General features: G+C 44.5%; 1 protein-coding gene across 3 annotated transcripts in view; it reads right to left on the reverse strand.

Annotated features, from left to right (window-relative positions):
• Positions 1 to 3,202: 3,202 nt before the first annotated feature.
• Positions 3,203 to 16,931, reverse strand: part of zranb3 (zinc finger, RAN-binding domain containing 3) — a 99,993-nt gene continuing 86,264 nt past the window's right edge. For all 3 annotated transcript variants that reach the window (XM_030353410.1, XM_030353412.1, XM_030353411.1), the window contains exons 19-22: positions 15,239 to 15,469; positions 12,999 to 13,191; positions 4,161 to 4,292; positions 3,203 to 3,877 (exon numbers count right to left, since the gene is read on the reverse strand). In XM_030353410.1, the coding sequence (XP_030209270.1) occupies positions 3,779 to 3,877; positions 4,161 to 4,292; positions 12,999 to 13,191; positions 15,239 to 15,469 (655 nt within the window). In that variant the 3' untranslated portion in view covers positions 3,203 to 3,778. The remainder of the gene's footprint in view (positions 3,878 to 4,160; positions 4,293 to 12,998; positions 13,192 to 15,238; positions 15,470 to 16,931) is intronic.

Here is a 16,931-nt window from a genome sequence, read left to right on the forward strand (position 1 = left end):
GCTCAGCTGCATCTGGACACTCCTCCAGCGCTGCTCCTGCTTGGACGCCTCCCGCTCGAAGAGCCTACGCACTGCGGCAAGGTCCGACTCCTCAGGCGGGTCTCCGCCGGATGCCTGGTCCTCAGCATGGCCGTCTTCCTCCTCCATCTCCAGCAGAACCCCTCTGGACAGCCTCTGCTCTATTCGTCGCCAGATTCGGCCTCGTCCTCGCTGTCCACCGAGTCCTCGTCTTCCCCCTCGTCTCTCCAGTTCCTCAGAAGCGTCGAAAAAAAAAGATCCCACCACTGCCACCAAATGTGAGGGACCGGCGTGGTCGCCCCACGTATCTGGGATACGGCAAACTGGGAATTCCGAGTGTGGGCAAAAATGAGGGCAATGGACAGAGGACTAAGAAAAAAGTGAAGTTTTAATGTCTCCAAAACATTCACACAAAAATATAGCAACGTTCCAAACGAAAAGGAAATTACTGCATCGGTCAGCAAACAAAACTAAGATACATAACATAGGATATCATAACCTTTCGTACTGGCCTCACGTCAAGCCAGCACCACCTTCAGCCCCAAACACCAAATGAAAAGGCCCTTAAATAGGGAAATGGTAATTGGACCAATCACGGCCATATGGGCCAGACCATTAGCTGGGGGAACATTTACCCTAAAGCTAACAATCCAACATAACTGAACAGAAAGTACATTGTGTGAATACTAAATAAACATGATACTAAACAAACAATCACCAAATACATATATACCCACACCCTGTGCAGAACCTAAAGATATTTACAAAACAGCTGTTTCTATCAACACCCCCCTGGGCTATTCCCTGATACTTTGATCCTAAGCTCCCTTAGCATACTGCCCCCTACCGGGACGGAGGACCAATTCTATACCAGCCCAATCTAATGTATACACACACACACAATATAATAATAATAATAATAATTCCTCTAATGCGGGAAAGTGAGAAGGGGGAGGATTTCACCTTCTCACAGGGCATTATTATGAAAATTAAGTTTAAGCGTTTTTTTGGGGGGAAAAATGCATTCCTGTGAAGCTTGCAGTCGAGTTTAAGTGTGGGCATCAGGGGCGCATCTTGAGGAGATTGGGGGCTCAGCCCGGACCTCTACTGAATACCTTTTCAAACATGTCTTAATCAGCATTTCTTAATCATGGAAAATTTAAATGTATACCTCAAAAACCTTACTTATCGTACTTTCCAGATTATAAATTGTGATGTAAAGTTTTTTTTGTAATAAGTAAAAAGTATAAGTATGGGGTAGAAGCAGAATACTTCAAAACTGCGGTCTTTAAACATTCATCACCATGCGTGCGTGCCAAGTAGTTCTGAAGTAGATCTGTTACTCGAACGACAGAGAGGAACCAAAACGTACTTGTTTTTGATCAATATCATCAGCTCTTCGAGGGCTTTTATGCATGATTGGTATCACGGAACAATTGAACAGGCTGTATTTTGTATTATAATATCAAAAACATCCGGGGCTGTAGACTCAGATGCTGTGGCCTGCGTGCAGACGCTCCCTAGACCAGAACCCCTCTCAGGAGAGGAGTTCTGGTCCAGGAAGCGTCTGGGGGTTTTGATTCAAGGGAAGGTGTCAAACATTACAGGGCTGGGGTCTCATTTATAACCGTTGCGTACGCACAAAACGGGGCTGAAATTGAAACGGTTGTGATCTATAAAAAAAACAACTTGACGGGAGAATGTGCGCAGTCCTAAGCAAACTGACCCATGTGTACGCATGGTTTGGAGGAAAAGGAGAATTGGCGACACAGATGGCGTGGTGGTGAACTGAAGTCAGACAGAAGAATTGTGAGAAAAGAGTGAGAAGAACGATTATGTTTTATCATCGCCCTTCATACATTTAATTTCAACCCGTATCATGCGTTAAATCTATGTAATCTGAATAATTTAAGTCAACTGCATTATTTCTCAGTTATAACTCCAGAAACATCTCCTTAGAATAGAAATAATAAAAAAATCTCTATATTTAATCCCATCACTCCATACTGCACCGACGGCTCGACTGCATGGAATAAAGCATCCGTCCAACATGTGTCAATAACATAATATTTTTATGTGACACTGTAAACACATAATCAAATGTCAATTAAATCCAAAGTGAGGAAAACCAAGCCACACTCCTCATCACAATCGTTGTCCGTTCCTCTTGATGCTTTTCATGACAAATCAGGCATTAAAAAGGGGTTATGTTGAAGAACATTTTAGGTGGGTGATTAACAACTGATTATCCAAGGTGTTCTCGGTCAGTCTTATTACCGTAACCCCATAAATAAGCGCCGTGGTAATGCTGCACCATATGGTAGCCTACTTCTGGCGTACCATGCAAATGGCAGGATTTGGAGGGAGAGGGTCTTTAGGGACCATAACGATTTATTGGTAGGCTACATAAAAATATGTAGTCTACCTTTATGTCAGACCACTTCTTTTTTAATTATTGGACTGTGCGATCTGTGCTACTGACGGAGTTCACTGCTGCAGCAACATGTTGCCAGTCACTCTGCTTTTTGTTGTTGGCGATCCCAATCCCGTGACCGCCGAACAAAACTACTTTTCAGGTCTCCATCTCACTCACAAGTGTCTCCACTTCAACCTCCGTGAAATTTCACTATTTTGATTTTCTCAGTCCTTCAGCCATTGTTTCCGACAAGACATAATACTTGCATCTGAGTCTGTTTTATATGCAGATCGCATTGATGAGGTCATTTGCATTGACCATTTATGGTTAAAAAGGGCGGAACGTGAAGCTGATTCAGCTGCGCACACTTGTAGGCACTGTGCGTACACAGGGTTTTATAAATCTGAATATTTTTTGACGCACGTAAAACTTAGCTTTTGGGCGTACGTACACTTTTAGTAACGATCCCACGCACAGTTTTATAAATGAGACCCCTGAGACCCCTACCTTCTGGAGGGTTTTGGGGTTAGTTTTGTGTTTCATTTTGCTGTGCGTACAGTAAGCGGAATTTCATCTTGTACCATGCATCCAAAGTGGCATTTTGTGGGGCCGAGGTATTTTGTGCATCATAAATCCTTCAGGTTAAAAATGCTTTTAGCTTGTTCACAGCACACACTCTCTCACACACAGATGAGAGCACTACAGCAACTTGTGTACACTGGACTTCTGGCTGTGGTTTCCTGATATTTCGTGGTGATGATCTGTGGGAAGGTTATTTATCCATGTTTATTTAAGTGCATTATATATCTACAGTTTTTTGTTTATAGACTGTAAAATATCGTGGCCCCACACCCACACTTTCACAATAAATCTGATCAACTTAAGAATAACAATATGGCCTTCGGTCTTATTTAGAAAATTTACAAGACCCCTTACACAGCCACCAGGGATCCGAGCTGTTGGATTCTTGACTCTTTACTGAAACGCCAAAACTATTCTACAACTAGTTTCTAAAAACCCTGCAGGATCAACAGAAAAAACTAGTTTTTAAACAGAAAAGTCCAACACTCTTTATTCTGGTCGATATGGAGAAAACATTATCACGTCATAATTGTTGGGAAAGTAATAAGTAAAGTGAATGACAACAATAATCCTCAAACAAAGTCATCCTTCAAATCTTCAAGTCATCTCTCTTCCCCGTCTCGTTGTTGTTGTCTCCTTTGTGTTTTGAACCGATAGTAAACCTGACATCTGATGTAGTTGTCGATCCTCCCCGGTTGGTTCGTTTGGCGTCCATGGGTCGTCTGTAGATCAGTGTGATGGTTGTTTGCAGACGGCGTAATGCTACTTCTTGCTGAAGAAGCGGGTGATGCTGGAGGCCACCTTAGAGGCGGCCTGGTCCTTCTTGGCCCGGCTGCGCTCCTTGCACTGCTGCGATGTTCTCTGAGGACCCGAGAGGAACACAGAGACACATGCAGGCCTGATAAAACATCAAACACTCACCCAGTGCAGAGGAACGAGGAGGAGGAGTCAGTGCATGCAAAATGGAACTAAATTAGACCTAATGAATTACACAATGAAATGTAGATATGAAAAACTAAAATCATCAATGAAAACAATGTAGTGAAGACGAGCCGACCTTACTCTAAAGGAACACCCTCCTTTGTAGTAGCGCTGCTGTGTGCACCTGTGTGTGTTTGTGTTTCTGTGTTTGCGCGTTAGTCACCATTCTGTGGCACACGGTGCAGAGGGTCTGCAGGTTGTCCAGAGAACACTGCCCCCCCCCGCTGTAGACCGGCTGGATATGGTCCACCTGCCAGAAGTCCCCCTCCACCGGGGCCCGGATGATCTCGTTCAGCTGGAACATCAACAACAGCTTCATCATCATTCCCATCTTCAGCATCACCACCGTTACCATCATCATCACCATCATTACCATCATCATCACCATAACATCATCATCATCTTCACCATTACCAGCAACATCTCCATCATCATCACCATCATCATCATCAACACCATATCATCATCACCACCGTTACCATCATCATCATTGTTATCATCACCACCACTATCATTACCACCATAACATCATCATCACCATTACCATCATCTTCATCATTTCTATTATCATCAGCATTACCATCATCATCAGCAGCGTTACATCATCATCATCACCGTTACCATTGTCCCCAACACATCATCATCATCACTATTACCATCATCACCACGGATACCATACCAGCACCATCACCACCACCACCACCAACGTTACCATCATCATCATCATCATCTTCACCATCATCCTCATAACCACCACCATCATCATCATCCTCATAACCACCACCATCATCACCATCAATCATCACAAACGTTAACATAACGATTGACATCATCATCACCACCATTTACATAATTATCATCATCATTGTTATCTCCACCATTACTATCGTCAACAAAATTATCACCACCACCACCATCATCACCATCCTCTCCATTATTGGATGTTGATGGTGACAGTGGGTTTGAAACCAAGCACCTCTCTACTGAAACTCAACCCCCCTAACCACCAGAAGATTCACCTAACCCCTACCTGCTCCTGGTGTGACTGGGGTTAACTGTAGCAACACCTAACCCCTACCTGCTCCTGGTGTGACTGGGGTTAACTGCAGCAACACCTAACCCCTACCTGCTCCTGGGTGTGACTGGGGTTAACTGTAGAACACCTAACCCCTAGCTGCTCCTGGTGTGACTGGGGTTAACTGTAGAACACCTAACCCCTAGCTGCTCCTGGCATGACTGGATCCTGACTTCATCAGGATCCAGAGATAGAATACTAAGTCTATCTCTGTGAAAGTCTGACCCTTTAAGCAACTTCACCGTTAGAGTTTTTGTGTGTGTGTAGCTTGTTTGTATGAATGCATATTATTTTTATATTTCACATACTACGAATAACTTCTTCTGGTATAAGTAAAGTACTCTGGATGTTAATCAGGGGGTTTGGAGGACAAGTTGTAATGTTTATGTTGGTCGCATTTAACCATGACTTCAAAAGTCTCTCTAGCACAGAGCAATCGGCTGCTCACTGGTAGAAGGTGAGCTTAAGCATTACTGCGAGCTACTGAAAACAAGGTCCCTGTAGTAAAGCTGTAACCGTTGACCAAAACGCAAAGGTCCTTCTCAAACCCACGCTCCTCACACTTACAGGGCTCGTTGATGTAGGCTAATATATTACTTGTTTGGTTTGCTGCTTGTTCCCGACTATCAAGAGTTGGCTAGCCTTCCATAAAGGCCGTGGGCGATATAACCCCACATCAGTCTCAATCTACTCACAGAGAGAAATGTAGCAAACCGTTCACAAGCAAGAAATCTTTTCAACACCATCAATCAAATCCCTCGACACTGTTTATCGCCATGTTGTCGTTGACTATTTTACTTTTCCAAATCGTATTAACGGAAGCATTTTTTTTTTTTGCATTTTTAAAGGGGACATATTATGAAAACAACACTTTTCCTGGGATTGTGGGTGTTGTTTTGGGTCTCTGGTGCTCCCACACGCATATAAACTTTGAAAAAAGTCTGTACATGATTTTTTGAGTGAGATATGCATTTCTGAAAGTACCCCTCCTACAGTTACCAAACGAGGGAGTCAGTTTTGCCCCCCCCTCCCATGTAGGAAGGAGGCACAGTTGAATATTATCTCCCACTTCCCCACCCCGCTCCGGCGGGGGGAACTCGGCGGCAGCCCTGCAGCTGAGCTCCAAGAGTACAATCCCTTTCTCTGCCGGACTGCCGCCAAAGCTTCGGCGGCAGTCCGGAGGAGGTAACATGGAGGAGAAAGGGATTGTACTCCCAGAGCTGAGCTGGCGGACTGTCGCCGAGCTACCCCCGCCGGTCTGGCCGCCGTCGAAGCCATCCGGCCGCCGCCGAAGCTTCTGCGACAGTCCGGCAGCTCCGGCGGTGTACTCCGGGAGCTGAACTGCGGCCGAGGCTTTCCGGCTGCTCTGGCGGGTGTACTCCGGGAGCTGAACTGCCTCCGAAGCTGGCAGGTCCGGCGGGGGTAGGTCTCGGCGACAGTCCATCAACTCCGGCGCAGGGACCCCGGCGGCAAGTCCGGCAGCTCAGCTCCCGGTTTACAATCCCTTTCTCCTCCGTGTCGCGGTTCATGGACTTCAGAGAGTCAAGGCCAAAGTTCCTTCCCCCTCAATTCCTCTCAACCATGACCGATATCCCCCACTACGAGTCTTTACTTGTTGTGGAAATGCCAGAGACGTCAGACGCAGTCGTTATGATTCATAATATCATCCGAGGCGCACATAACATTTGGCCGTGATATTAGATATATTTTATAAATACCCATATATAATGTAATTATTATTATTACATTATATGATATGATTATATGATATTACCATGCTGTGGTTCAGTCTGACAACTCATTGATCAATGGCAGCAGCTCATTTGCATTAAAGCTACAGACACCAGAAACAGCGCATACTGAAGGGACTCAAACAGAGGGTAATAGCGGTAGGTGAGATTTTTTTTCAGCACATGCCCTGAATGTAATGTACATGTAAAGGTTACTCGCTGGTGTGGCTGGTAGGATTTTGGCAATTAGGTCAATGTAGGACTATCCAAGTTATCTAGATTATACAACCCTGCCCATTCCAGGTGTCCAAATCTGTCTACAATACAGAATCCATACTTTTTGTTAACGAATGGGATCAACGGTGAGCCTGACTGGAGGCATTGATAAGATTGGCCGGTTTGAAAAGTTGTTTCAAAGAGCAATCTTGTATTACTGGGATTTCTGTACTAAAAAGTAGTGCAAGCAAGACACTGGTCACATTACGAAAGGATTTCTACATTTCAGGACATTTCACAAGTGTGTGTGTGACGTGATGAATCGAATTGCGCTTAAAACAAATGGCTTTCAATTCAATTCCAAAGATGACTTTGCAGACAGAAGAGATCTTGTACAGACAGATTATGATGAGCCCCAAAGCTGAAGGAGAGGACATGAGAGAGGGGGAGCTGGCCAGAGGGATGGAGTTAAAATGAGTCAGAGAAAGGGTGTGAGAAAGAAAGACAGGGAGAGAGAGAGAGAGACAGGATGAGATAGAGATAGAGAGAGAGAGAGAGAGAGAGAGAGAGAGAGAGAGAGAGAGAGAGAGAGAGAGAGAGAGCGAGAGAGAGAGAGAGTGAGAAAAACAAAGATAGTGATAGACAGAGAGAGAGGGAGAAAAAGATAGAGAGAGACAGACAGAGAGAGAGACTGAGACAGAGAGAGAGAGACTGAGACAGAAAGAGAGAGACAGACAGACTGGGAGACAGATAGACTGGGAGACAGACAGAGAGAGAGAGACAGAGAGAGAGAAAAATACATTTGGCTCCTTAGCGAAGAATTTGACATCATTAGGGCAGCCAACTGAAATGGAACCCAACCGATGTAGCGCGCACACACACACACACACAACAAAAATGCGTAAAAAAAAGCCTTATCATAAACCGTTCGACCTAAACACGATCACACGCTCCCCAGACAGTGCTTCAGGTCGAAACACACAACACCCCGATTCCCAGGCAGGCAGACCCTGAAGACCTCTGTACGTCACACAACGCCGGGCCCCGCCTTTCACCTATCATTATTCTACTGAGTGCTGGGTGTGTGTATAGGACCCCGTACGACCGCACATTAAAAGGTCCCATATCATGCTTTTTAAGGGTTAATAATTGCATTTGGGCGTACAACTAGAATAGGGTTACATGTCTGTGTGTTAAAAATACCCCTTATTATTCTCACAATGTTCATTTCTGCAAAACCAATTTCAGGGTCATTCAAAAACGTTCTGTTTTGTATCATGTTGCCTTAAGGCCCCCAACCCGAGTAACCTCTGCTTGGGAGGAGTAAACTCTGCTGTGATTGGTCAGCACGCTCACTCTGTTGCAATTGGTCCAACACTTTGGGCATGTGTTGGCAAATTCACACCCCCGAGAAGTTGTGAGCATTGCAGGTAGCCGGGAGGCAGGACTTCTGCACTTCAGCCCCTCCCACTGCAGTCTGACGTCACACTGTTACCGAAGTAAACAAGCTGTTTCACACACTTATTGAGGGGCGTTCTTGGTGGGCGCGAATACTCCCCATGGCTCAGACTTAGATTTTTCTAGCTTAGCAGACGTCAAACATGTAACATATGTCATATAAATGTATAAAGCAAAGGGTAAAGTCCAAAAAGTATGATAGCACCTAGAGCTGTAGCGACGCGTCGATGACGTCAACGTCAAAAATTCGTCAACGTCAAATTTCTCTGTCGACGATTTTCGCCACACGAGAAAAATGGATTGAAAAATGGACGAAACTCACAATAAAGGAAAATGTCCGCGCACAAAATCCTCAAAGGTATGGAAATACTTCAAGATAAGTCCTAAACGGAAAGGTGTTGTGATTTGCACTCTTTGCCAAATGGAGTTGGCATATCACAAGAGCACGACAGCAATGTTGGAGCATCTCAAACAGAGGCACCCCATTGTCACTCGTGATGGAGACAATTGCAAGTAAGTACCAACGTTGGTTAAATTAATTTCATGTTTGTGTGGTTTGTGTTGTGTGGCTTGGGCTCTGCGCGGTGCGGTTTGTTCGTGCTGGGTTGGTGGTGTCACGGTAAAATTGTACCGGGGGCGAAAATTTTACCGGCCCACGTCATCCATAGTAATCCATTCCAAACCTGCCTGGCAACAGACGATCGATCGCGTCGAATGACGTGGAAGGTTCTTGAACATTCGCAAACTCGTTCATTGAGCGCGACAAGACAGATAACACTTATTTTACAAATTACATTTATTAGCGTTCCTTACATTATATTTGTATTGTATTGCATTGTATTTTGCATTGTAACCAGATCAAAATTGTTATGTGCTGCGCACCCCTGGCCATTTCCATGTTACAAAACAACACAGACAGAGACACAGCTGCTGCGTTAGGCTAGCCATGATGATCAAATGCATTGATGGACATAACATTACTTTTAAAAGTAGCCACGATAGCATTCAAATAAACTAATCATAGCATAGCACTGCAATGAGGTTAAGAGTAGATTTAAAATGCCCCACTGTCATAGCTGTTGTTCTAATATGCATTGCTTTTGTGTTTTCTAGGACAAAGCAAAGAACCTTGCCGTCCTACCTTGGGAAAGAGACACAATGCACTCCACAGAAGGCAGCTGAACTGAGCAAAACGATCTTGAGAGTAAGTAATTATTAGCTCACTGTTTGCTTTGAGCTTCTTTTAGGATGGAAAGGCTGTGTCCATTTTTTGTGTCCTATATTTATTAGCTAGGTTATGGGTGTTTCTTCAGTTAACTTGGCCCTTTTCTTTGTGTCCTTGTTTAGATTGTCTAATAATAAATCTTCTTACATTGTAAGCAACATATGGCTCTATGAAAGATGCTATGTTCATGTTGTTATTGATAATCATTTTCTTTGTCTTACAGGTGATCGTCAAAGACATGAGGCCTTTGTCTCTTGTTGAGGGTGAAGCCTTCATAGACATGATTGAATATGCCTGCCCAGGCTTCAAATGTCCCTCTAGGTGGTGGTTCACAAAGCAGTTGGAGAAGGCATATCAACATACTCTTGAAGATCTGAAGAAAGACCTAAAGAAGAGGTCCTCAAAAATCACACTCACCACAGATGCCTGGACAAGTATTGCCACAGAGGCATACCTCGGAGTGACCTGCCACTACATCAACGACAACTGGGAGATGGTCTCAATTGTTTTGTGCACGAAGCCCCTTGAGGACCGACACACTGCAGAAAACATTGCTCGCTGGATTGAAGAGGTTGCCGAGAAGTTTGACTTCTCTCTCCTTGATGATGTCCAGGCGATTGTCCACGATAATGCAGCTAATGTGGTCAAAGCCCTTAGAATCCTTGAAGAGAGGCATGGCGTTGCCTCACTTCGATGTGCTGGCCATACCACCCAGTTGATCGTCAACGATGCTCTGAAAGAGCCCCGCATCAACAAGGCACTTGGGGCAGCAAGGAGCCTCGCCGGGTACTTCCATAGCAGCGATGTTGCCATCCTGAAGTTGAAACTCAAACAAGAGCAAATGGGCACAGCTCAACACAGGTTGGCCCAGGATGTAGCTGTTAGATGGAATAGTTCTTACTATATGATCAAACGCCTCCTTGAGCAGCGGTGGCCTGTAACCGCAACCCTCTCCGACCCAGAGGTCACCAATGCAGCAAAGCACTACCTGGATATGAAAGCTGACCAGTGGAGCCTCCTGGAGGAGCTACAGCAAGCACTTGAGCCCTTTGAGCAAGCCACCGTCTTCCTGAGTGGACAAGCATACGTCACAGTCTCTGTCCTGCCTCCGCTAGTGAAAGCCCTACAGAAGTCCACGCAGACAGTCTTTGAGTCCGCTCCCGTCACCACCTTCCAAACAGCAGCCGCAGCAGAGATTGCTTCAAGGTTAGTTTGTTTATCCAGCTCTTTAAATTTCTTATAGTGAACTAACTGAATATTTTAATTAAGCTTTCCCAGTTTGCATTTTTCAATGTTTTCCCATTGGCATTCTATCATGTAGAGCTATTGATTCTACTGTTATCTTTCTCTCTAAGCACCTTGAATTTCTTTGATCATAAGTGTGCAAATCAAATCCATTATTTTTCAGATGGAAGATTCAGGCTACATATAATGAAGACGGGAAAAATGTGTGCATCTTCGCCGCGGCCCTTGATCCGAGATTCCGAAAACTCAAGTTCCTGTCCACAGAAGACATCCTGAAGGTGAAAATCAAACTTCAGACCCTGGCACTTCAAGCCAGACGAGTGCAAGTGAGGGAAGAGCCTGAAGAAGATGACACAGATGATGATGAGGAGCTGGAAGATGAAGACCCAGGCCAAGACGGAAGGGATGATGCTGTCAGGAATGAGCTGCTTGCGTACTTTAGGGAGAAACAGATTCCAAAGGACAAAAACCCACTCCAATGGTGGAAGGAAAATGAAACAAAGTTCCCTGCCCTGGCTGTTGTGGCAAAATCCTATCTGGCTGCCCCTGCAACATCCACCTCACCAAAGAGCACGTGGACATGCTCACATTCCTCCGCAGTAATTCAGAGTAGGTAGCTAAAGAGTGGTGAGGGAGGAGAGAAGTGGAGGGAAGTGGACAGTGCTATATTGCACAAACTTCATTAGCATGTAAGCCAACAGAATAGCAGTTAAGAGAGTCAGTTTGATTGTGCATCAGGTTTTATGTTGAGACTGTTAGATTGTGTTAAACACTCAGGAATGTCTGTACTGTGCACTGCACAGTGTTGGTTTTTGCACTGCATTTTTTTGATCTTTTGTTCAGGAGAGATTTATGTTCGGACTGTTACACTGAAAACAGGAATTTTATATTGTGTTAAACACTCAGGAATGTCTACTGTGCACTGCACAGTGTTTTCTTTTGCACTACAACTTTTGAATTTTTTGAACAAGAGTTATGTTGGTACTGTGAAAGAGTAAACGGGCTGGCCTTTCATTTTGTATAACAGTGAAACTATTTTATTTATTTTATTTTGTGTAAAGCAGAAGGTTTTTTGCTGTGCAAAACTGTTGTTAAATAAATAAAGTATATTATTAAGATTTTTTTGGTATTTATTTGAGTTACATTATGGTTTTTATTAATCGAGCAACAGAAAAATAGATAATCGCCCAATTAATCGTTTAATAAATAATCGTTTACCCCCAGCCCTAGCACCCCTTTAACAACAGACTGAATCACTGATGGAGTGCGTGGGCAGTAAGATGCTGCTGAAATTTAATTGGTTATCTCTGAAGACGTTGTGAACATATCTATGTATGTTTTATTATTCATGCCAATGGTACATGGCAAAAAACAGAAGATTGAAATCATATACTATTTCACGTGATAAGTGCTGAGCTGTGCAAGGATATTGCTAGGCTAAAAAATTAGAGACTTTATTGATGTGACAACAGAATCAATAGATAGTATCAGGGGTTTGAAAAAATAACATAAATATTCTGGAAAATATTGGCTGTGGCTTGTAAGGACCCAAAGACCCCCTAAAAACAGTACACACACAGACGCACACACTTCCACACAGCCTGAAGTACACACAGTCACACACATTTCAATACAGCCTGGAGTACACAAACAGGCGCAAACAAGTATACACAGCCTGGAGTACACACATATCCAGTCCTCTGATGGACACGCCCACATCTTACATGTAAGATGTACATAAACATCAAGCTCCCCACAGACACACATCCAACACACACACACACACACACACACACACACACACACACACACACACACACACACACACACACACACACACACACACACACACACACACACACACACACACACACACAAAACAACACACAAAACAACAAAGGGAAAACTAAAGAAGCACAAGCACACACACACCCACCAACCAGAAGATGTTGGTATGCACACAACAAATGATGCTGGACAACGCATTTGCAAATATATGTGCAGTGATGTCACAAAACTATCACACACACACACCCGCCTAACTCCTCCCACCTGTTTGAGGGGCAGCTGGGCCAGCCAGGTGCTCTCCAGGAGGTCCTTACGTTGGGCGGGGGGCGCGTCGCGGACCCTCAGGTAGAGCTGATGGGCGGCCAGCCCGCACTGCTGGCACGCCCCGCCCTCCGCCTCCAGGACACGGGCGCGCATGTGGGGTTGGCTGGAGCGCAGACGCAGCTCCTCCTGGCACCTGGGTGGGCGAGGGGGTGGAGAGGTGAGGGCGGTGAGGGTTTTGAAGCTCTTGTGAAAACGATTTTTGAGCGTGAGGCCTGTACTAGATTATGACTGCATGCATCGACAGAGAACATCTCGAAACAGTGCATCCCTTGATACGAGTCTGGACACCACACCCCCTTCAACAGGCCACTTTGTACAGTCTGCCAAGATTCCAGACCGCAAACATAGTGGATACTTTTGAATTCTTGCGTGATCCCCTTTATCTCTGACAGTGAATTAGTGTCATTGACAGTTGGAGGTGACGCAGTGGAGGTGAGAAGAACACATCATAGCGTCTATCTCTAAAAATCAGCACCCAGAGACACGCTGGTACTGGCGGTTTCTGTCATTATAGCGAGTGTAAAGAAACAAATCACAAATCGCCTGTTAATCGTCCCTCGATATTCATTTCCAAAAGGTGGAAGCCAAACTGAAAGGTGAGGGAACCGACGTTGAAAGAGCCAGAGGGGACTTGTAACAGTGTAGGAAGAGGTCCTCGGAACGCCATCGCGTCGATTGAATCGCGAATTTATGAGAGCTAGGGGTGTGACGATACACTCAGCTCACGAGACGAGACAAGACACGATATTGGGTTCACGAGAACGAGACGAGACGAGATTTTAAGAAAACTACAATGACAAATTATATGACTGGACCAACAGACTTTTATTTAACCAAGTGGCGCATGTATTTTGAAATGTTTTACTATAACTCTTTACATGCATGAAATTGAAACTAAAACTAACATTTATAAAAGTTAACTAAAAATAAATTAAATTAAATAATTCTCTTTTTTTCAATTGCAAACAATATTATGTGCAAAACCAAATCAAAGTACCCAAAATGTACTTTGATTAAAGGTATTCGTTTTCGCGGTTATTCAGCCTCTTCTTCTCCTCCGGAAAAACACGACCGCATTGCATTGTGGTATACGGGAGTAACATGTAGGCTACATCGTATGTACACTCAAATTTTGGATATTTTAAGTGCATTATATAGTGCATGAAATTAACCACTGAGAATTCGAACACCACTACAAAATGGCGAGCACCCTAAATAGTACACTATATCCGTGATAGGGAACGATTTCGAACACAGCTTATGGCTGCTTTCGATGCTTCCCCTGCTTCCCCTCCTTCTCCTTATCTTCTTTTCCTTCTCCTTCTTTAGGTTCTGGCAGGCTAGATGTAGCAAAGGCGCATTACTGCCCCCACAGGCGACAAATAGAAGTTTGGATAAATCACAAATCTCGCGAGACCGATTTTTAACGCGACGGGTAATATCGTCAAGTTTAATCTTGCGAGATCTCGTGGCACGAGATCTCGTCACACCCCTAATGAGAGCTGTATCTCACATCTCAGGATGTAGAAACTTCTATCATAGGGGAAACCAAATTTTGCATTCACATGAATCCTAATCGATCCTCATCTTCAAAGCCGAACAGCTGACAGATTGTCGATCTGTTTTTGTATTTAGGACCACGTTTACGGCATAGAACAGGATCCATGTGAGCACATAGGTGTGTTTTGTAAGTCTGTCGGTTTACCATCATCCCTTAATTGTATCTCTGTCATGGTGTGACATCTTGTTTTGGTCTACCTACCCCTTTAAATTAATCTTTGTTACTGTTCAAATGTGCTTCAGTATTCCAGATGGGAAAGTTTGTTGTCCCAGTTGAGAGTATAGGGCTGTAGTGAAGGAATAGATTTTCGATACTTTCCTGCTTTATCTGAACCTCATTTCCCTCCCCTCCTTGTGTCCCTTCGCCCCGCACTTTTTATCACTGCATTGCACGAAAAGTGCTCGGTAAAAAAAACATGTTGCATTTTTATGCTTTCTTAGAGTGAGATAGACTGGAGGGTATGGGAGAGAGCGGGGAGGACATGCAGCAAAGGACCACAGCCAGGAATCAAACCTAAATGGTACACACTCTATCCAGTGAGCCGCCTTATTGCTAAAGTTTGATGGATTGAATGAGGACTCTAGTCTGGAAGGCTCCGCGGGGGGGAAGGGGGGCATACCTGTGGCTACAGAAGCGGCTGTCCCAGGTGGCTGCGCTGGAGTCATCCGGGGAGGCCGGGCATGGCTCCTGGCAGTGGAGGCAGAGCGGGACCCCCTGTCCATCAAGGGCCTGCAGGTACCCAGGGGGGTCCGACGAGGAGGGGGGCGATGAGGGGCCAGGGGACTCGGCGGAGGCCTCGGCTTGAGGGGCCCCCGGTACACTTTCCTTGGGGGGCACCTTTTCCTTCTGCCTGGGGAGGTAGGGAGAGAGAGAGAGAGAGAGAGAGAGAGAGAGAGAGAGAGAGAGAGAGAGAGAGAGAGAGAGAGAGAGAGAGAGGTTTAAAGAAATAGAGATTGATTTAAAGAGAGAGAGAGCGAGAGGTTTAAGGAAAGAGAGAGAGAGGTTGATTTAAAGCAGGGATGGGGAACTGGCGGCCCGCGGGCATGTGGCCCGCGGCCCGCATGCCCACTCAGCCTGCACATAATTAAAAAAAATAAATAATAATAATAATAATAATAATTGATCGAGTTACAGAAAACTCGTTCAAGAAAGATGGGAAGAATTCATAGAATTCAAAGGCAAACCCATGCGTCTAGTTTGCTTAGAAGCGATATCAGTCATTAAAGATATCCACTTAAGTCGCCACTACAACTACTACAACTGCTTGTTGGGTTTGAGTTCATTGAGTTGTTGCACTTAATGTTGGGCCACTGTTTTTCAGTTTTTTTATTTCATTGAATGATGATGTATGTGAGCCCTTTGCACTGATAAAAATACTTACCATTCATGTGGCTGTTTGAGCATGGAAAACATGAAATTAATGTATGTTGGTTCAATTAACATACCGTACATAGGTTATGATTCTGGACAATTTTTTAGGTAGTGGCCATCGCCAAAATGCACCAGAATACAGGAAATCATCTACCAAATTCAAAATTATGTAGCTTCTCTCAGCTCACGTATAGTTGAAGTGTGCAGTCATGTGGCCCTCCGATGGTTATGATAAAAAATGTGGCCCTCTTTATCATGAAAGTTGCCCATCCCTGGAGTAGCATCATCATCACTGCCAGCTGACATCAGACGCCTTGCTAGAGAAAAACAGTTCCAGCCATCACATTAGGTGAGTCTAGAAATGCAGCAAACATGAGGCTTAGTAACACAGCAGTTATAGACTTTTTGTCTTTTTTTTCATCTTTAGTTATGTGTTCATAATGGTACGGCCCTCTGAGGACTTTGGAAATGGCCCTTGATGTGAAAAAGGTTCCCCACCCCTGATTTAAAGAGAGAGGTTGATTTAAAGAGAGGTGGATTTAAAGAGAGTTGAATTTAAAGAGATAGAGGTTGATTTAAATAGAGGGAGAGCGAGAGGTTTAAAGAGAGAGAGAGCGAGAGGTTTAAAGAGAGGGAGAGGTTGATTTAAAGAGAGAGCGATATCCTTGTGTGATTTAAAGAGAGAGAGGTTGATTTAAAGAGAGGATGATTTAAAGAGAGAGAGGGAGAGAGGTTGATTTAAAGAGAGAGAGCTTGATTTAAAGAGAGAGAGAACCCTTATGTAAGACACACATGTGGAAAAGGTTGGAAGGATATAAGACGTCGCCATAGAAACAAGCTTCAAGATGAGGCACTGGAGTCCACTGTACTCGGCAAGACCATATAGCCAGTATCTCCCAGGATGCATTGCGCCACCACTACGGCGAAGGATCTTGAGCAAG

The sequence above is a fragment of the Gadus morhua genome, chromosome 4 (genome assembly GCF_902167405.1).
Source record: "Gadus morhua chromosome 4, gadMor3.0, whole genome shotgun sequence".
In the NCBI taxonomy this organism is placed as follows: domain Eukaryota; kingdom Metazoa; phylum Chordata; class Actinopteri; order Gadiformes; family Gadidae; genus Gadus; species Gadus morhua.